Below are 23,058 nucleotides of genomic sequence, written 5' to 3'. Positions count from 1 at the left end.
TACTGGCAAGGTTGATTTTGTAAATACCGGGTCGCCAATTTTTTAGGTTCATAGTTTGCTGTCTCCTGTCCCAAATGCAGAATGCACTCTTCGGAAGACACGGGAATTCCTACGATGAAACCCAATGATGTCCTATAACCAGGGCCTGATGGGCGATCACAAGGAGGCTCTGGCACTTTAAGGCCAACGGCCAGCTGATGAGGTAGATGCGTCCAACAGATGGATATGTGGGGCCGCATGGTGTATTAGGCTCAGATGGCCAGTGGCCCACCCAGGACTTGCTAGGTGTGCCAGATGGCTCCTTCTACCTACTACCTTTGCCAGGTTATTCCTAACAAATACTAGGTCGTCAACTTTGTGTGACCCTTGCTTCTAGGCCAAAAAAAATGTTTATAGTAATGAATTTGCCATTAATTGGAGATTAAGTAAACGAAAACCTGAAAGAACCCCAGCTATGAAGACAATCACAAAAATTCCGAAGACACAACTCAAAGTATTTTCTGGTAAACGTGGGAGTTTGAATGGACTTCTGGAAGGTTTAGTAAGAGCGTTACAGTAACTCCTGCCTCTCCCACTTTCTCTGTAATTACAATTACAGCGCCGATTGGAGCAAACGGTTGGAGGGCCATTGATTAGCTCGTATCTAATTGGCATGGTCGGTTGGACGACAGGACACACGGCATGATTAGGCGCCAATAGAAAATCTTTTTGTAAAGCCACAGCTTTTTAATAAGAGACTGCAGTCGAGTAATCTCTACAAAGACACAGAAAGGCTCATTGTTCTCTCTGACGCTCTCTGCGTGTATGTCGGATGAATAGCCTATATACAGAAAAAAATGTCATGGAAGATATGGTTGAATCCTCCACCTCATCCCACACATAAAGATCTTACCGCTGATTACATTCATTAGTTAATACAGGCCCTGTAAATATATTGAATGTATTATCATTTATGTGAGAACAATTCAGAACTGGATCCAAGCGTCCTCAATGATCTCACCAAACGATTTATCTACATAAGCGAAAAAACCCCAAGTTTAAGCTCGAGAGGGTAACTGTTGGCTAAAACAATGAGGACTTTTGGTGAACGACCTTGAAGCTTGACATAGGAGTTTTCTGTTGAGTTGTCATTAGGTTCATTTGAAGACCCTACGTTGAGGGTTCTCCTCGGGATTCAAGCATTTAATGGTGAGGAAAAGAGACAAGAGAAGACTCGCCTTGACTCTGCCCTACCTTGTCTCATCTGAGAATCCGTACCAACCTATCCCCAGGAGCTGGTGGCTCAAGCTAACAAAACCACCAAGCACTTTAACCCCAGCCTTGGTGCCAATTACCCCCCCCAACCTAGACACATTAAAAATGCAAACCCCTGTGTTATAAATGTCAAATATATTTAAAAATATTATGAGAAATATTCTTATTCTTTCACTGAGAAAGTCCGTAAGTAAGTAGGACAGCTTTCCAGTAGAGGTAGTAGTAGTTATTCCAGCATGGAAGTCCAGCATGCCCAGATATGGGGCTAAAGTTGATTAAGGTTTGAGGTCTCACAAAAGTTAGGGAAAGGGGCAGACGAGATGCGCCATCATATTATATGTGTCTTTTAACAAATAATATATTTTTATTATTAAGTATTATTATTATTATTATTGTTATTATCATGATTTGTCACTTTATAGGGAATTATATGTATAGAAACAGTATCCCCATTTTGCGAGGTAGGAAGGCTAAAGCGTTAAATAAAATTCTCGGCACAGAAGTCAGATTCAGAGAGACAGTAATTAATTAGCGGATAATTAATGTCTGCACTGAAATGACATGATATGTGCAATTTAACAGCTCAAATATTCTGGCTCGTAGTGAATAATCCCGGCCAACAGCGCCTCGTCCTGTCCTAGCATTCCTCGCACGGCCTGTCACCGGGACTTTCACTGAACATTTGTTATCACTGCAGTCAGATTCTAGAAATCCAGCTGCCCCTCGCTGCCGTGTGTCCGATACAATGTAACAGAAACTGCTATTTTTAACAACTAGAATAGGAAACTGTCATTTTTTTTAAAAAAAAGCCTATGTTGTAATTAGCAGAAGGTAAAGAGAAATGACCCAAAAATATTATTTTAAAGGAATTTTAATGTCCATTCCAGCTGAGAACTTCCACCAACATCTAACGTCTGCAGGTTCCACCATACGTTCCACCAGAGACGTCTGAGGTCTATAATTCCTGGTACACTGGTGGAGGATCTCTCTCTCCTCCTGGTCCCTCACAGATCTCTTTGTACAAGTGACCTCATTGGGACCAGAAGAGCGAAATATAGAACATCCATGGTTAGCAACACCTAGGTGACTCTATTAGGGTTGGCCAGTCCTTTTTTATGTCCAAAATCCCTGTTTCCTTCTTTCCTCCCCTGATGCCCCTCTTTTCTAGGAGGTCAGAATGTTTGCGGGGTATGAGGGTATCGCAGGGTTCTACAGCCCTAAATGCCCCAATAATGTGTATAGAAACAGCAGAGAATGGCTTTATAAATGAAACATAAATAGTTATTATTATTATTATTTTTATTTTTTTATATTTATGTATACAGCACCAATAATTTCCGCAGGACTTCTTACAGTCCATTACAAGGGTCTTACAAACCTAGAACTGACAGATTTGGACAAACTGATACATTTGGGTGGGAGTTACACGGCCATTTAAAATGTCAAGATGTATATGAATATCTCTTAATTACAGATAGGTTGTCCAAGGAGTAACAGCTTAGCCTTTTTATATACAGATGTCACAATATGCATATAGTGCTAAATAAATAAGGAACAGTCACCTGTGAATTAATAACGAATTTACACTGAGCTGATAAGACGGGATGACATCATATTACAAGTGGCGGAAACATTTCAAATAAAAGATACGGAATGAAAGGTCAATGCCATGCTGATGTTCTGTGTAGTCATTTTGTGGAAGTAGGAGATTGAATGTGGTTTGTGACGAGAGAAGGTGCGATTGTGCAAGTTCTGTTATAATTCTACACGAAACAAGCTAGTGTTTAAAATGCTACATGTAAGTGAGGGCGCTTGGCTTGAGTCTTCGCTATTTTAGGTGTCATCTTCACAGGTCCAGATAATATGTGTTGGGGTTTTTGTTATTGCATAAAAATCTTTTATCAAGGTAAAAAGGTATTTTGGTTGGTGGAAAATGTAAATGCTTTTTCTTCACTTTATGAGGTTTGTGTAGGGATCTGCTTAATGCTTAATGAAGGGCCAGTGCCTGGTTGACCCACCAATGAAACACACAGCTGGCCTTGTGCACCATGAGATGATCCAACCAAGCCAACAAGTGCTATTTGAGTACAAATATTTAAATTGTGGAGGGGCTAAAACATTGCTGGGGTAAAGTTTTATGGCCCACCCAGAGGTTGCCAGTGGTTTGGCCCATTGAGACACTTTGAACACATCATGGAGCACATCATGGAGCACAAGCCAAGTCAGAGTCGCTCGCCATGTAAGAAAAGTTCTCATCTGGAGAGCACAACACTTTTGTAAAAGAGACCATTGAGCTCCATGCTTCATGAGTCAGTCCGAGGCTGACTTTCAGCTCCAGTCCAAGCACGCCATTTCCAAATATAGTTTCACCTCTTGAGCCATCTCTGCGGGCATTTAGCAAATCAGTCTATGTAGACCAAAAGTGAGTAGCTTCGGACTTACTAAGGATAGGCTGCCTCCTTGTGGTATTGTGTAGGAGGAGCTAGCTGTTCATGGGTGGGGCTATATCCCAAAATATTAAGTAGGTGGGGAAGTAGCTGTGGAGTGGGTGTGGCTTCACATGGTTCTCCTGTCCATAGACAGAGGAAAGTGACCCAGAGACCCCGGAAAGCAGCGCTTCACCCGGAGACTCCAGGTACCCTATTTAGATATTTCTCCTGGTATTGCGTTTTTCTGCAACCAAGAAAGACAGGATCCTGCAACTTATTTTTTTCATGATTAGGTCATAATGTGTCATCTAACCAAACATGTATTGCCCAATGTGAATAAAGAGTTTTTTAGCTTGTGTTTTTTTTTTATCTATCCCTCATCATTCAGCCACCACAAATGTTTTAAAAAAATATTCTTTAGAAAAATATGTTCTCTCTCCCACCATTCATCTCGTCTTTTACGGCAGTTAACTCGGGACATGTGGCCAGCTCTAAACGAAGATATTTCGCACGTCGAGAACAGCTGTAAATACTGGAACTGGCTGAACGCTACAATTGAAGACACGTTGACAAAGCTTCTATTCAACAGATTGTGTACGTGTGCAAAATGCAATGTAATCGTATTTCATTTTAATTATGTTATAAAATTAATCTGCAAATTGGAAGCCTTGTGACAAGTATGAGGCCTCTTTAATGACAACTCGTGTATTTTCCTTTGGAGAAACATTTACTATATATATATATATCTAAATATATATATTTTTTTATTTATTGATATATATATATATTTATATATTCTAAATAAATATACTGTATATATATATATATATATATATTATAAGATAAGAAACAAATATATATTCTAAATAGATATACTGTATATATATATATATATATATATATATATATATTATAAGATAAGAAACAAATATATATTCTAAATAGATATACTGTGTATATATATATATATATATATATATATATATATTATAAGATAAGAAACAAATATATATTCTAAATAGATATACTGTGTATATATATATATATATATATATATATATATATATATATATTATAAGATAAGAAACAAATATATATTCTAAATAGATATACTGTATATATATATATATATATATATATATATATATATATATATATATATATATATATATATATATATATATATATATATATATATATATATATATATATATATATATTTAGAATATATATTTGTTTCTTATCTTATAATATATATATGATATAAGATAAGAAACAAATATATGTAGAATTGGGACAATTCTTAATCAGTTTTGAGAGTTTTGTTGGCCATACTTGGAACAAATGGATTTTTAAAAAAAAAGTAGAAACAGATGGAATAATGCAGTTTTGCAATTCTGAGCTGGCAGACACATCTGGATCAGTAGTCAGCATAATATGCATATTGTCCCAGCTTTATGGCAAAATCTATTCCCCCACCCACCCACCAACCTCAACAATCAGCGCCAGTCGTGCTGCAACACACGGAAGGTTAAAAACGGACAGTCGGCAAAGCTATAAATAGGAACTATCTGGTAACACAGTTACGCAATGCAAATCTGCATAACTAAAAACAGTGCTTTTACCCTCTTTTCTCAAGGAAGAATGCTCAAAATTTACTTTAATGGACTCCCCCCAAAAAATAATTAAATTGTATAAACAAAGATATAGTTGTATTTATGGGGGGGGGCACATATTTTGTAGAATTATTAAAGAAAACCAAGTTCTCCTGAAAAATAAAAAACCCAAGTATTTAATATAGATTGCAGACAATATCTTCTGAAACAGGCAGATATTGAATCGGTCGCCGACCAAGTTTTGCCTATATAGATAGATAGAGGGGGGGTCTTAACTAGATCCTATCTACTGCTTGTAACCAAAGCTGAGAGATCCTCCCTGTAGGATCAATAATAGAAGATCGTGCCATCAGACCGTGGTTTCAGCTGATTGGCTGAGGCACACTCTGACGTCATCAGCATCATCCGCGGCCCATCAGCAGTCCGAGAGCTACAGAAAATGAGATGTATCTCAGTAGGAACTCTCTGTATTCTGAACATTCTAAAGGGAAACAGAAATTAATTTGGCTCCTATTAGAGATGCTGAAGTTATTTTAAAGGTTTGCAGGCTCTAAATAAAATAGCACTATGTACGCGCACCATTATTTCCCTATATCTGCCCAAATTTTGCCCATACCTTATTCCTAGTACCCATTGTGGATTTGGACATATTTCCCTATGAAGTGGAGAAATGAATTCCGAACTGGTCTCTTATAAGGTCTGTTTCTTACAAGACTTTTGTTGCCCCTATAAGTGGAAAACAATGAGAGCACCTGCTGGTGCAGAAACGCCGACAAAGCAGGAAAACCAGAATTTAAATGGAAACATTTCAGATGATGACTTCAGCAAGAAAAACCAAAGCATAACATGTTGAGTTCTAGGATTTTAAAAAACAACCAGAGGAAAAGCATGGCACATTTTTAAGTAGTGGTTTAAAGCTTGGAATAAGAACCTATTCACTAAATAGCACAGGGTCCATAGACTGCATTAGAAGGCAATGTGCGACACGGAACACCAGGATATGATGTCATAACTCGGTGCTCCATGTCTTAAAGGCACTGTGCACCACTTAGCGTGGTGAAGATACGGAGGACAAGAGTACACCTGGGGGGGGCACCATCCTAGATCCTAGGGCAATTTCAGAAGTTGAATACACTGTTGGGTATATCTAGAGCAGACGACATGGGAGCTGGAATGGATCTCTGTTTTCCATTGATTTTACAGCTTCCCAACGACAGTCGGAGCAGATGCACATGACATCACGACAGCGTCTGAAAATTGGGACTGTCCCACAAAAACCGGGACGCTTGGGAAGTATGCTTTAACTGGTGGAAGACTCAGAGGATCAGATATGAGCTCCAGCTGCCTAGCTCTGGCAGATAAGATGAACTGTATTACAGAACATCTTATAAAAGCTTAACTTATCTCTTTAAGCCATGTTTAATGCTCAACTCCAATCATTTTTGACAGGTGCACTACGACGAATTGGAGAGCAGCAGAACTACCTTTCCTACATTCCTATTTCTTCTCAATTTTCATTAATTTAAACAGAAATTTAGCCAAATGCATAATGTACAGTATAGCCGGCCGAGAACCGCACCCCGAGACACGTGTAAGATACAGGGAGTGACTTTACTTTCTAAACAGGGACACTTGGGAGGTATGGTTGTACAATCTATGCAAGGCACAACGATGATAGCACAACATGTGTTTCATGCAGATTCTCACAAATACAATTTTCTGAATTATTTGGTTTAATATCGGCAGAGAACTTTAGGTTTCCCTTAATCATGATAGAGTGGAGCGCAAGGAGTTAACTTAAAGAGGAAGTGTCCTGGAACATGAGACGGTAATCACTGGAGCGTAAAACTGCCTCCGTGTTGCGTGTTGTGTTACCTTTATTGTAAGCTGTTCACTGATATCATTTAAATCGTTCCAATCATGATCGTTATTATAAGGGGCTTATCTCGCCCCCTTCCATGTCCGTCCAGCGTGGGAAATGTTCGGACATAAACTGTTAATGGGACATCATAGGAGGGATTTTGAATCCCGGGACCCGCCTTCTTTTTTGCCACCTATAGGACGTTGGCACAACCAGTGGCGATCGTGTGATTGGCTAACGCTGGAATCCTTATCATTTTTTTTAGCTTGTAATTCCACGTATCGCCACTAGGTCTGGTGTAACTGTACAGTTACAGGGGCATTGGGCAGTGTTTAGGTTCGGATCGGATCCTTTCTGTGCTTTCTTACTAGGAATGCGTGTTAGACGAGACAGTATAGCGCCCGATGAGCGCGTCGTCTGATAAACCGATATGATTGGGTAGGACATTGGGAGCTGCTGACAGCCATTGGAAAGTTGACGGCCGTCCATGATCAGAGCCACCCCATCGCTACTTGATGATATTAAAAGATCACAGCTGCTGTGCTCACAGTGTTCCTGATGACATCATAATGACATCATAATATAACAAGGGGGCCACTGCTGCCAATTATTCCCCTTACCCCACGGAATAACCAACGACAACGAGAACTACACTCAAAATCACGCAATTAGTTGTAATGCATCTGCTGAGTGCTACAACTCCCCTTCGGATGACCAAGAATGATGGGAATTGTAGTACACAGTAGCAGGAGTTCCAGAAGTCTGCTATACAAAAAATCCAAAACCGTAATAATTCGCTACAGTTCCCCCAGAACATTGTCCTTTCAAAGTCTCTACGTTATGTTGTTTAGAGAGATCTTTCCAGCAAACTCTGGGTTATTCTGTTAAAAAAAAAACAAAAAAAAAAAACATGCCAAACGTTGGCTAACTGTCACATGAAACATACGCCGATATTTCCAACTGTTTTTCAAAACAACTATTTCTTAACACTCCATGCTCTGGTTCCAAAAAGAAAAGTGAAAGAATCTAGACGTACCAAGGTGATCTAGAACATCGGCAGCTTTGCTCGTTAACACTTTCCCCAACCTGTCTTGGACACCAAGGGTTAAAAGTCACACACGCTGCCTTGGAAGAAAAAAAAAAAAAAAAGGAGCGAAGCCAGATGTCACTAACCTGTATTTTAAGGGTTGGCTTTTAAGTTCGTAATACGTCTTGGGTTCTTCGCGAAATTCTTCTCCAATGTCGAAATCAGGGACTATTCCCGATTCCGGTTCCATATTCCCAGCCGTCGAGCGTAAACCCCGGTATGCGAAGAAAGACACTCCGAGCTCTCGCAACTCCTGCCTCGCGGAGTCTGACACTGTGACACTGAAAACTCCCTCGTCCTTGGCTGCACTTAGTTTATACATACGGGAGCTTCTGGTTTTTTTCCCTTGTTGAAAGCGTAGATTAACCCCCGGATGTTGGCTCCTTGCTGCCATCTAATGGTTACCTTCAAACAGCTCGCAATGTTTCTGAGTTTTAGTTTGGGAAAATGACCAGCGGTCCAAACGCTATTATCATTTTATTATTATTTTTATTATTATATTATTATTATTAGTAGTAGTAGTAGTAGTAGTAGTATCTTTTATTTCTATAACACAAACAATTCCTGCAGCGCTTCTTACAGTCCCTACATTCAAAGGGTCTGACAATACCAGAATCGACAGACTAAGACGACCTGATACATTAGATAACAATGTTACCTGACAATCTAATGTGTGCATTCTAAAAAAGGACTGGATCTATTCTAGACGCCACCTATAATTCTAGAATATTTGTTAATAATTATACAGCATCTGCGGCAGTCGAAACATTCCTTGTTCTTCTATTAACGGTTAATATGACCGTTCTGTATTTTTACCTGAAGCTTATTATTATTATTATTATTATTTATTTATTTATTTATTTATTTTTCTTTTTTTTTAATGCGTGGAACGGGAAATTTTAAATGTCTCTCAAGAATGTTGGTGCTTCTAAATAACAGAAAAATAGACGTTAATGTTGGGTAAGAATCACTCAGTCCATCTAGTCTGCCCGGTTTGTTTGTTTTTAACAGTAATAGGAAGCAAAATGTAAATATTAAATAAAGTTAATAAAAAAACCAAAACATATTTTTGGAATGAACAAGGCTATGGTAAATACTTAAAGGTTTTAAACAATGGATAGGAGGGGAGTTTATTTCAAATGAGGAGAAAGGTTAGAACAAGAGGCCAGAATCTAACATTTTCACCTTACTGAAAGGGTGGTAGATGAGTGGAACAGCTTATCAGCGGAAGTGGTGGAGACTAATAGAGTAAGGGAATTTAAGCAAGCATGGGATAGGCATTTCTGCTGGAAGGCTCCTCCACTTATCTACTACCCTCTCAAATGGCATTATGGCACTCTAGTGGGGTATATGACTTTGGTAGGATATGTTAATATTTAGTATACTTTATCTATTGTTAATGTATTGGTGTTTATTAGCTCTGCCTTACAGTCCCTTTCATTCCAATCTTTCTAAAGCGTTAACTCCTAAGGCAGTAAAAATGAGCTCTTTAAACACGTTCCTGATCCACAGGAGAAGCATCGCCAGTGAAAATATTCCTTTTCCTAATCGCTAACATTTACAAGACGACAAACAGCGCAGTTTCAAGGTCAACAATTTTACTTACAGGAATCTCTGCCGTCTCGGGGCTGCGGTTGAGAATTTATCTCGGGGCTGCGTTGGGTTAAAAAATAATACAGAAGCCATAAAACTCTCCTAACAAAACAGAATGTGCCGGTCCTTGCGGGTCACGGACATTTCAAGTCAGCCCCGGGCTAATACGCTAAGGAGGTGATTCCCAACTCTACCGGCAGGCGATCCACATAAACAGCGGCAGTCACGGACCGGCTACTGTGCATCAATGAATAACCCAGAGTAACGTGTATTTGATATTATTATTTTTTTTCAATATATATATATTTAATTGATTTTGAACATATGGCTTCTAAGCGGGACTCCATTATCACGCGGCTCTACAACCCCTAAAGTCACAACGACGATTATCGATACAGAAAATAACGATCCGTGTAAATAAAACACATTCTTAATCTTCTAAAACTCCAAAAAGTCACATAAATAGTCTTGGTAAATCCACGCCCATAACCACGCCTCTAACCACTCCCACTGAAGCAATTGTGCCCTTCCTCGGCCAGTTGGAATCACTGGGGGCTATGGGCCATTTTTAGGCAGTTAAAGGGACAGTTAAATGACCCGGACGGACCCACTATAGAAGAACGCATATTAAAGCACTCTGTGAATACTTTAATATACATAAAAAGTCTTCTGAAATGACGAAAAAAAATGAAAACAGTTACCTGAAGGAGAAGCTGCAGCCCTACTGCTGCATATGTCTTCCTGCTCCGTGGTCTGACGATCCTCGCCTCTGATTGGCTGATTGGAACAAGCATGCGTTTCTGTTCCATTACTCGCAGGGTGTTAAGAAACCAGCAAAATATTTTTTCCACGCTTTTTTTTTTTTTTTGCCTGTATTTTCTATGTTTTTGTGCTGACTCACTCTCGAGCCATTTGTTCGCGCTGCACATGGCATCTGTCGATTGTTTGCATTCTGTCTCCGTAACGCCTAACTTATTATTACAAGAAAAAGAATTTAAACGCCATAAAATAATTATTAACCATTCAGGTCACAAATGGAAAAATTCTGGGGTGCAAAAGATCTCGACAAAAGAATTACAAAAGACAAAACAGCTGAGCACTGCTTAGTTAATAAAGCCCATGTTGTTAACATACTCCCACGCCATGCTGTGCATTGTTTGCTATTCTATAGCGCTATAGGCACCGACTGGCCATAGAGGACAGGCAGGGGGATTTGCAATGTGAGATTCGGGTTTTTTTGGATCACGCTGTCAAATTTACTCTCCACCGGCAGTGAAGAGGTTAAAATCATATGTTTCAGTCCGTGTTAATTTATTTCAACTGCAGACTAAAGCCGTGTTTATTTTTAGCGAATCACATGTTCTTACACCCTGTTTTGATTAAATGTGTCATATTTTCATATTTGTGAGCCTGCCTTGGGTTTGAATATTTTAGCGAAATGTGGCGATTAAAATGCAAAGTCGGGGAACCCCCCCTCCCCCCCGCCCCACACAAATTATATTGGATTTAATGAACACGTTTTGCGTTTTTTTTTATTTTATTTATATTTTGAAAGCCAGGGTATGAAAATAATACTCGATTATATATAAAGGGACAAGGATAGTCGGTGTGATTAAAGATTAAAGTTACAGGGACGCCTCGCCTGTCATTCCCACTTAACACCTATGATAGTTGAGAGGTCCCTTTAAATTTACGTGACCCCCCCCCCATATCCACCCCTCCCCCAGCAATGTTCTATACAGGGGATATGTATGGCTGAGCACATCACGTGACAAGTGATATATTTACCACCAATCAGCTCCTGAGCTGGCTCGTTGAAGGTCTTGGGGGTCTAAAGAGACCCTCTCGTCCACATGTACAGAATGTGATCCCATTAACTTCAATGGGAAAGCTTTCCTGCCACTGATTGACAGCTTTAAGCAGCCAATCAGTGGCTAGAATCATTGGACCATGAAGCTGCAGCTTCTCCCTAAGGCAAGTCTTTTTTTTTTTGTAGTTATGTATGTATATATATATGTATGTATATGTGTATGTATGTATGTTTGTATATGTGTATGTATGTATGTTTGTATATGTGTATGTATGTATGTATGTATGTTTGTATATGTGTATGTATATATTTCTATATATATATATTAAAAGAAAAGTACTTTAATATGTATTCTTCTATAGTAAGGCTGTCTGGGGAGTGTAAACGTCCCTTTAGCTTGTATGATGGGTTCTCTTTATGCTTCACCTTTCTATAGAACGCCGGCGTTGAGGTCTCTTTTAACCTTTTAGGTTCTGCTGGGAAAGCTGATTGAGATCCTGCCTTACAAACAAATGATTCCATTCCGAGTTCTGTCCCCAAATGTCTTCATGTGAAACCAGGCAGAGGGAAGGAGACGCGCATCACATGATCCGCTGCCAAGATAGCAGAAAATTCAGTTATATTGGAAATAAGAGTAAAATCCCATTTATTGACAGCCCTGTATGATGCAAATAATATAAATGGTGTGCGTGGTGTGTTTGTGAAATAATTAGTTTAGTGGAATGCAAGAAAAATACACATGATCCAGAGACATGGCCATTTAAAATATTACGGGGATACATGAAAGGAGGAGGAAAAAATAACTGGGGGTTATATTACTGTATACAGCGCTGGGGGGTATATTACTGTATACAGCGCTGGGGGTATTATTTTATACAGTGCTGGGGGTTATTATTTTATACAGCGCTGGGGGGTATTATAACGGTATATTATTATTGTTTTCCATGCGGCTTCCCAATATTTTATTAATACCGGTATCCATCGGTTTCTGACGGACTCCCCGCTCATTTGTAACCGGTAATCGCGGCTAATAAATGACATCTTGCCGTCTCAGATAAGCCGATTGCTGTTTTGCATCGATAATAAATTTATCTTATTTCCTCTTTTTCACTAAAGTTTTTTGTCAGGAGATGTATGATATATTTAGCCAGATGTTGTTCTTTAGGGCGACTCATGTGACACGCGGGGGTTTATATTTCGTGACCTTTTATGAGTTTGTATTCCCCCGGGGGGGGGGGGGGTATACTTTCAATATACATCTTTCTATAGTATTTTATAAACCATCTACTCTGAAAAATCCCATTTATATTAAAAATAGAGAAAAAGTCTCCTAAGAATTATTATGTGGTCGACACGCGCATGATGTCACAGGAAGGGGATGTTCCAAGGTATGTATCACCAGTATGACCAGTCCTGTTGGCGGTGCAAGGCCCTCAGGGGCCCTCAGGGGCCACCAGGGATTTAAACCGCACAGTCTGTGTTAATAGGCTCAAAATCAGTTACTAACATGCAGACTTGTTTTTGGGAATTTAGAGCAATTTTGACCAATATTTCAACTTTTATTCCAGAACATCACAAACACAGCCCAGGGGCGCTTTCTTTGCAAAATAAAGCACAATGGTTTCATTTATCTGCATGTTTACTCCCTTCTATTCTCTCATATTTCATCTTTTTTTATTTATTTAATGGGAACAATTTAATTTATAAAGCCGTTTCCTGCTGTTTCTATACACATTATCGGGGCGTTTATGGCCGTAGAACCCTGCGAACCCCTCATAGCCAGCAAACATTCCGACCTCCTAGAAAAGAGGGGCATCAGGGGGAGGAAAGAGGGGCATCAGGTATTTGAGGCCTAAACAGGGACTGGCCTTCCAGCACAGGGACAGTTGAGAGGTATGGGTTTTAATACAGCCCTGCAGTAAACACTTCTGAGAAGCGTTCGTCGTTAAAGCAGAGATTTGGTCATTCAGCCGGTTTTAAGTAAAAAAAAGAGGAACAATGAGACCTACTGTCACCGGTTGCCATATAAACGTAACTATACAGAAAAGTTACATAACAAATCATGGGTTTAAAATGACCCAAAATTTCCCCGTTGATTCAAGATCATGCGGATGACTTCAACTTTTCATGTTTTTTGTTTTCTATTTTTTTCTGCGTCCAAAAGAAGGGGCAACGGAGGAACATTTGTGAATTTTTTTTATATTTCGATAATACAAGTGTAAAGGGTTAATCTGAAGAATTGTGATTATTTATTTAGACTCCTAAACTGGTAGAATTAACGCGTTTCAGAATAGGGAAGGAACAAACCTTTATTCTGATCGATTTTCCATTCATTTCAAGGTTCTATAGGTTCTGGATCGTAAGCTCGGGTTCTAGTATTATCAGACCCTTTGAAGGTAGGGACTGTAAGAAGCGCTGGAGAAATTGTTGGCGCTATAGAAATAAAAGATAATATTTCGATAAGAAATTCTTTTTTGGGGCTTGCCTGTTTTTAAGGATTACACACAGGACTGAACTATGCCTCAACTTTTAATGTTCAGTGGTTGAACGTGATCCGGAGCCACGCGAATATCGACTCTTCCTCCACCTTGGTTTTTCTGTACTTGTGATGCTCATCAATGCTTTCCTTTTGTCGCAGGTAAGCCCAGCTTGGACCACGTGTGGCTTCTGCCATGGTGGAACCCCTTGCAGCTTGGTGGTCTCATGGAGAGCAAAGAAAACTTAGAGCGTTGAGTTGAGAGTCAAGAAGTTACGATGATGTCCAATGCCAGCACCCTCAAGAACGAAGACTCATGCTATAAGATGAAGAGATCACCTTTCTCAACGACTAGACCACCGATGATAAAAGCTAGTGGACTCCTTCCCGTCCAGATAAAAATATAAAGATAAAAATAATATAAAATAATATAAAAATATAAAGAACTCCCAATAAATACAGAGATATTTACTCCTACTAATGAATAATTTGCTAGAAACATTAGCGTCCTTCTGTATAACCGCAGAATCACATCTACCCCGGATACAAAGTTTCCTAAAGCCGGTTACCCTTCTCTTTTGGCAATTTTGTAGCACATGGTGTGTAGTGTTTTGTGTGCTTTATATGTGAGTCAGGCTCAGGTGAGGGTTAACGCCGTAACGTAACATACCTTTGCATCTACAAGGTTTACAGACATATCAGCTGATGATAAAACATGTTACATCACACTTTCCGACTGTATCAAGTTTTCCATAGCAGCTTCCGAGCTATCGGGTTTATCATTCTAAATAAAACCTAGAAGGGTGCGTTCGGTTATCTTTACACGCCCGGCACATGAGATGACCTCACGGTTTCCTGGTTTTATGCTTTCAAGGCTTATATGTCACAAAACATGGGTGTGACAAGCGTGTGTTTCATCTACCTGCCGGTCTTTGTCACTCACGTTGTTTTACTGTGGATTGTATGATCGTGCCCTCTAGTGGCTTCAGAAAGAGTTAAAACATTAGAATTCTCTGCAACAAAGTAACAGAGATCCTACTCACGCAGTAAAGACCATGGGAGGTTTAGTAGGGTCCAGACACCTTGAGGACCTTGTCCTTTTTCCTATTCTAGAAGAAGACCTCCACACAACTGTGGTCAAAGTGTAGGTCCCATGATGCTCACAACCTTTGGGTTTGTATAGGTGTAACCTCTTTAGAGACCATGAATGAATGGGGTTTCTTCAAGAGTCAGATAGGGGGCAATGAAAGAGAAAGAACGTGGAAGAACATCCTAATCAAACAAATGACTTCTGCGCCGGGTAATTATTATTTACAATAAACAGAGATGAGGAGCCAAGGTCCAGACACAGAGCATTCATAAAAATGTGGTCTTCGTTCAGGACTGACTTTTGTGGGTTACAGAGGCAGAAACTACTCAAAAATGTGTTGACTTAGCAATAATAGGTGTGGGGCCACTTAAAGTGGACTTTAACCATAAAAAAAGAGAATACAAACAGCTTTTAGGTTGTATCCAGTGCTGGCATTACTACAACTATTATGAGAAAGAGAAGAGAAGCACCTCCTCCTCCTCGTCGTTTTACCATCAATTAGAATAAATTATTATTTTAGTAAGTATTAAGTCATAATTATTTGAAAAGAAGGTCAATGAGGACAAAGGGGTCAGGTCCGGGCTAATCGGTTTTATAGATACAATGTATATATACAGTCCTCCTGGTCAACATTATTGAATTACTCGTAAACCTGTTGACTTTGAATCTCCTTATCTAAGACTTCAACTTTTATTACACGTACTTAACTGAAAGAATTGCTTTTATTCTTTCACTGCGTAATATTCTTTTGACTATATTACTAAAAAGCAATCATGGAAAGGACCCGTCTGATTTAATGTAATTTATTTTTCTTTTTAGATAACAACCTTGAAATAAGAATTTTCACTCCGGATTATTGCTCTGCGTTGTTATAATATGCAGTTTAAACGAACATTTGATTCATTTTACTATTTTCCCCGGTAATTCATCGCAGCTTTGACATTGCTTAAGTAGAATCGCAAAGCTAAATTGAATGTCTTTATCATGAAGGGCCTAGACGAACATCCTAAATACTATATAAACCTCTTTGCATGAATGAAGAGAAGTGCACATTTTTAAATCAATGAAATTAGAGAAAATATTCCATTTTAGAAGATTCAAATTTATTTTTCTAGATTTCTTTTTAGCTTTTACAATGCGGATTAAATGGATGCCCATCAGCAAGATGGGAACCGATCTTCATGACCTTCTCCTGCCCTTCACCGCTCTGAACAAATCTGCCAGGCCCCTGTCTGACCCCAATGCCAGCCCCTTCGGTGCTCCTCATACCCTCCAGAATTAAATTCAGACTCCTGACGTTGACCTACAGAGCCCTTAACAGCCCTGCTCTCCCTATATTTCTGACATTGCCTCCAAAAACTCTCCTAATTGCCCTCTTCGTTCTTCCCTTGGCTTCTATCTCTCGTCTATCGTTCCCACCTCTTGCATTCCCTACCCCGTTTGTTCAGACTCTCTCCTACCTGAATTAACCCTCTGAATACCCACAACCTGCATTCTGAAAGAGTCCTCCCCACCTTTGAGAATTTTATTGGCTCTTTGTTGCCCCCTACCCCTGCCCCATGTCTATACATTAAACCATTCAATTGAGATTTGATAAAAGCTTCAGTGATTTATCACTTTATTGTTAAACCTTTCAGACCAGAGATGTTCCCTGCTGCTTTAAATCCATGTTCTATTAACTTGAGCTATTTTATGTTTTTTATGTAATAAATTAACTGTAATAATAATAATTGGTTATTATTTATGAAATAGAGTCAGGATGATCACAACAGAAGCATCCTGCATTTTGTAACATGGGCAGTAGGTGGCAGCAAAGAGTCAGTGTGCTTTATAGTGAATGAATATAGACAACCTCTTTCCAGCAATTATTGAACTACAACTCTCATAAATCTCTGCCATCAGTACCCTGCTTGGATTGTTTTTTTTTTCTTTAGTCCAGTCTACATTTTAAATAATGTATCATGTTTAGATCCAGATGTAATGGCTGGTAAAACAAGAAAGTGTATATATATATATATATATATATATATATATATATATATATATATATATATATATATATATAAAATGTTATTTTTTAACTGGGTAATATAATTTATGGACTTTACATCCATCATCATATTCCACAGCGCTGTACTTAGATATGCAATGAACTTAATTGAGCAAGGGATATAAACAGGAATATTATAAATGATGGATTTTTGCTTGCTTTCTGTTCATCTGTCTGATTTCAGCTTGGAGTGTAATCTCATTCAGTTGTCGTAGAATATACACGTCGGCATTCAGAAGCTGTACATTACAGGTCCCTGGTGGCTTCGGTAGCAATTGATTTCTGGGTCATCCAAGCTATCCATCCGGGTCGCTGAGAGAGAGCAGCATAGAATGTCAAGAGAAACAACTAAGCGGAAAAAAAACTAATATTCTCCCTTCTTTTGGGTAAATGGATTCATGAAACAGTAGAAGCATCAATAAACTTTCAAGTGTATCACTTGAGAAAATATTTGTGAAATATGTGAAAAAATAAAAAGTAATTTTTTTAAAGGTTTATCCTTATTAATAAATATTCATGTTTTTAAACATTAAAATGTATCTTTTTCCTTTGATTTTTATTATGATTTTTAATGAGATTTTAGAGTGGTTTTTTTTTGCAGAATATGTTCAGTATAGTATGAGTTTTCAAGTGAGATCAGAAAGAATTTCCATCCTGACGCTTTAGGGTTAAATCCGCATGGTACTTCGGTGTATTTCCTGTTAACTTCCTCTGGGAACGTCAGTTGTAGTCTGAACCTGGATGTTTGTTTGTTTTTCCTTTGATTTTAAATAACTTCTGTGGGCTGCGGGAGACGCCGTAGAACAAAGAAGAAGAACAGAGAAACAAACATTCAATAAAGTAGATCAGAAATCCAGCACAGACGGGGTTAATGTTGCAAATGACTATTGTAGCTGATTTTTAATGGAATATCTTCATAGGCGTACAGAGGCCCTTTATCACTCCCATCACTCCCGTGTACCAATGGCCCTTTATCACTCCCATCACTCCTGGGTTCCAATGGCTCTTTATCACTCCCATCACTCCTGTGTTCCAATGGCCCTTTATCACTCCCATCACTCCTGTGTTCCAATGTCCCTTTTTTCCCTCCATCACTCCTGTGTTCCAATGGCCCTTTTTCACTCCCATCACTCCTGTGTTCCAATGGCACTTTGTGTTCACTGATCCAAGTTTAAAAGGCTAATTGATGGTTAGAAGTCCCTTTTTGCAATTATGTTACAGCCATAAATGTCCTTGTTTTCCATGAAAACACCCGAATGACCCAAAACTTTTGAACGGTAGTGCGTATGAATGAAAAACAGAACCAGAAATACCCACGCACAGTTTAGAGTCTGCCTGCTGAGATTGATGCGAGTTGGTTCCGACCTTCAAGAGTACTACAGTGCTGATACTCTTTTATGTCAGCGATACTAAAAAAAAAATCTATAAATTCTTTATTTTGCTGTTATTATAAGAATGTAATTTAGCTGTGGAAGAGCACAAAAACGTAATTAATCAAATCTCAGCGATACAAGGATCGCGGATTCCTGATCCCGCTAATCCGTTCCTAGAAGATAATTTATTTATTTATTTATACATTTTTTGCAATGGGAATAAATAGAACATTTTTTAAGTAGCTTCAGGGCAAATCTGACAAGACAATGTGAAATAATTCTGCAACGAGATAACGACGTGAGCTGATATGATGTCATATGATACTATGTAACAATCACATCCAGTGGAAGAATTATCCCATGAATAAAATGCATTCCAGTACCGCTCACCCCGCAGACGCGTCGGGGAATAAGTCAAAGTGTATACGTGTGTGAATGTTGATATAGAGAATGAGGTTATTTACTGTACAGCGCTACTGAATATGATGGTGCTATACAAAACAATAAATAATAATAATAATAATAATATGGGGTTAATGGCTGTTATACCTGAGATATGTGACAGTATTAGTATTGTTTCTCAGTAACCATTGGTTCAGAGTCAATGATAATTTATTAATAATGCATAGCATATAAATTGTTATTTCTTATTATTTATTGATTCATATAGCGCCATCATATTCAGCAGCGCTGTACAATGAAGGTGTTTGTTAGAGCTCAATGGAGTGTTGGCTGAGCTGGCGCTGGAGCTGACTGCCGCCATGTATGTTACATGCCAGGGTATATATATATATATATATATATATATATATCAGACAGAACATATCTCCTGTGCTGGGGGGGTTATTGTATATTGGGATTCTGCTGAAACCCCCCATTCATTTGTAAGAGGGACACCATATAAATTTGAAAGGACCCCTCGGCTATCATATGCATAGAGGATAATTCAATTACATTTTACCAATAAATAAAAAGTTTTAAAAAAATTCCATCTATCCTTTTCCTGGGAGATTCTATTTAGAGCGCAATTCAGGTCGGTTTTGAAGAAATCAATTAATAACATTCATTCTATACGTGCTACAGACGGCGGCTTCCCGTCACTTAAATGTATAGCGCACTCCGCCTTTTTTTTTTTTTGGACTGTTTACACAAAACTCTTCCTTATTTTGTTTTAGAAAAGGAAACGTTGAAAATAAACACCGTAAAAAAAAAGTCACCACTTAGAGTCAGATAGAAATTCGGCCCCCGTCTAGTCGTCCGTTTCTCCTGCTGTAAAGACTCAAACCTTAATCAGTCGTTGGTCTCGTCTTAGATTCAGGAGCCGCATGCCTATCCCATGCATGTTTAATACCCTCACTGTATTACCCTCTACCACCTCTGCTGGGAGACTGTTCCACTTATCCACCATTCATCCTTACAGTACATGTAAGCATCCAACCCTCTAATTTTATAATCTCTTGTTCCAACAGTTTGCTAATTAAGAGTAAAAGAGCAGGAATGGAGGGTCCTAATTCAGTTTAAAAACAGTCAAAAATCAGGAATTAATCAATGGCTTTTTTCTAATATCTGAAAATCGACGTTCTGGTTAGAGATATTTTTGGATATATTTTTTCATGATTACTTTCAGACGATATTAAAGGCTACGCAAAGGTTATGAGTTACTTCTTATTACAATGGATTCCGTAATCAGGAAATTACCTCTGTGATATGCCGCTTGAGAACCTTCCTTTGGCCATTTTCGTATTTTTCTCCCACGCTAAAGCTTCCCAGCTTCGCCGCAACATACAATAACAGCAAAGATAACAATCAGCACGGAAATTATATCTGCTATGAAAAAAATGTAAAAAAAAAACCCATCATTTTTAGCCAATAGTGAATTTTTTCGCATCTTATTTAGTCTTTTACAACATACCGTATTTAATAATCATTTATTGGGTGGCTAATCAATGGACAAATATTTCATGCACTTGTTCGTATTCTAAGGTTGATGTTCAAGAAAGCGGATGACTAAACTTTTGTGGAATAATCTTACTATCAAGAGAAATTAATAATGATTAAAAAAATATTAAGGAATAAAATAAATAAAAATATTCAATTATTATTCAAAATAAATAATAATAATAATAATTATTAATATTATTGTTATTATTAGTATTGTTGTTATTATTATTATTTAAAAAATAAAATTAGCTTAATATCAGAAAATATTCTTAAAATGTAAAAAAAAACCCACAGAGCCTTATATAAGATTTTCATTAATTTGCTACCGTGAAATATTAAATCACTATTTCCCACATAAAGACCTTACAAATGAGAGTAATAAACTTTATTAATAGTCGTATAAAACAGAATAAATCTTTCTCCAGTTAAATTAACATCGCCACCTCCCTGTCAAGGGGGATTTAGCTCAGATGACGAATATTCATCAAGACTGCTGGAAATTAGTATAAATAAAACAGAATATTTAAACCTTTTTTTACAAAATAATTCACTTTGAGCTGATATTGTTTGGATTCCAATGTTTTAACAGTAATATTAAAAATTATGGTGTAAAAAATAATTGAACACGCAAAAAAGTTTAGCCACAAAAGGACATTTTAGCATTGTGGGTAGAAATTATTTTGCAATTATTTAGCCCGTGGGTTTTCATGAATTTTTGGGGCATAGTTAATTAAAGCGTTTACTAATTAAAGGGCCGTGACTGATAACCCTTGTTAGAGTATCAGTTCTTGTGACGGTCACACTACTACATCACATTGTTAGTGTCACATTCTTGGCCTCTGAAGACATTTGTTTCTTACTTCTGAAGTGTGACAAAGTAACACAATAAACAGATAGATATAGATATATATATATAGATAGATAATGATTATTAATAATATATATATATGTTATTTTTTCCTTAATCAAAGTACTCATGCTATATTCGGCACAGTAAGTTATAGTAATTTATGTTGAAAGAAAGACGCACGTTCCTCGAGTTCCTCCTCACTGTTGATCCAGAGGAGGGTAAAATAAGAGAAAAAAAAATTCCAGTTGTGCCTCAAAATGGTGGGAAAAAAATCCTCCTTGACAAAATGGCCTCTAATTTTTCACTGGGTCCCCAACTAACTCTGTCCTTATAACCAATGACCTATCCAGGTCTAGGACGATGGATCCAGGGGGGGCAGAAGGCCCAAGGGGGTGGCAGTCCCCCTGCCTCAAAACTCTTGGGTGATCAGGACCCCTCGGTGTCCGGCTGCATAATGGGCCAGTTACAGGGGAGATCTTTGATCTCCACAGCGGGCCCATTTACACTATGGCTCAGCACAGCATCCATAGGCTGCATTAGACGGCGCTGTGCACCCATAAGACACATCATATCCAGCCCTCTGTTTCTTAAAGGCATGGCGCACCTTTTAATGCAGGGAAGACGTCGATCGCGGATGGGGCAGCTAGGGACACTGCCCTAGGTCGGGCCTAGGGAAGCACGGAAGGTAAATACATCTCTGCTTATAACTAGTTTCATCCCCCTATACTCTTCTCAGGCATCTATTGGATCTGGTAGCACAACCTCGGGGGGGTTGTGGATTCCGCATCTTTACTGCTCTTATTGTAAATAATGTAATGTAGGCTATCGTGGCAAAAACATCAATATCTGTCTATATTGACAATAATACTCAACTGTAGTAAAAACTGGATTTACTGGAGGTAAAACGGAGGGACAAAAATGTGTATAACAAAAAAGCTATTTGCCGCACATTGCCAGATACCTACTGACAATATAAACACGACACATACAGGAAACAAAATGGCGGCACTTCCTTTATAGTTGGTGTGAATCGACCGCGGTTTCCATCCTCACTCGCCTCCGTTTGATATCCATATGGAAAGTCGAATAAGACCTTGAGCGCCTCCCCGTTCATTCGGATTCATTTTGAACGTCTCCTCTCCGTACAACTAATTACATTTGGAAGAGACTCAGCCAATTAGATAATTAGACAGTGACCCAGAACAGAGCACCGGACTGTTATCGTTACTGATAACGCCGTTTTTTCCTCCTCCTTTTTTTTGCTGTTTGTATGCTACAAATTTATAACAAGAAAAAGAAAAACTGAAGAACCAAAAAACGGAAAAAACTGCATCTGGTTTCAAAAAGAAAACAGCGCAATATTTTTGGAGAAAATAGCCAAAACACTTGAGTTTAGAGATGAGATCTGTAACTGAGCTGAGACATAACGCCCCCTTCCCCGGGAAGAGTATAAGACAGAAGTAATTATTATTTCATTTGATTTAATAAGATTTTTATATCTCGTAATGGATCTCACTTTTCTGATGGACGATTAGTCCGTATAAAAACAAAATCAAGAAAAAAAAGAGGGTCAGGTGAGATGTTTTGCAAATTGAAAGATCTCCTGCCGTCCCGGCCATTATTTTCCT

General features: G+C 38.4%; 1 protein-coding gene across 11 annotated transcripts in view; it reads right to left on the bottom strand.

The window, feature by feature from the left end:
* MITF (melanocyte inducing transcription factor) overlaps nucleotides 1-8,522 on the bottom strand; it is a 66,084-nt gene extending 57,562 nt beyond the window's left edge. For all 11 annotated transcript variants that reach the window (XM_053470146.1, XM_053470150.1, XM_053470153.1 and 8 more), the window contains exon 1: nucleotides 8,334-8,522. In XM_053470146.1, the coding sequence (XP_053326121.1) occupies nucleotides 8,334-8,437 (104 nt within the window). In that variant the 5' untranslated portion in view covers nucleotides 8,438-8,522. The remainder of the gene's footprint in view (nucleotides 1-8,333) is intronic.
* Nucleotides 8,523-23,058: the final 14,536 nt, after the last annotated feature.

The sequence above is a fragment of the Spea bombifrons genome, chromosome 6 (assembly GCF_027358695.1).
Source record: "Spea bombifrons isolate aSpeBom1 chromosome 6, aSpeBom1.2.pri, whole genome shotgun sequence".
NCBI lineage: Eukaryota > Metazoa > Chordata > Amphibia > Anura > Pelobatidae > Spea > Spea bombifrons.
The sequence above is the reverse complement of the archived record's forward strand: the minus strand, read 5'-3'. Positions and strand labels throughout refer to the sequence as shown.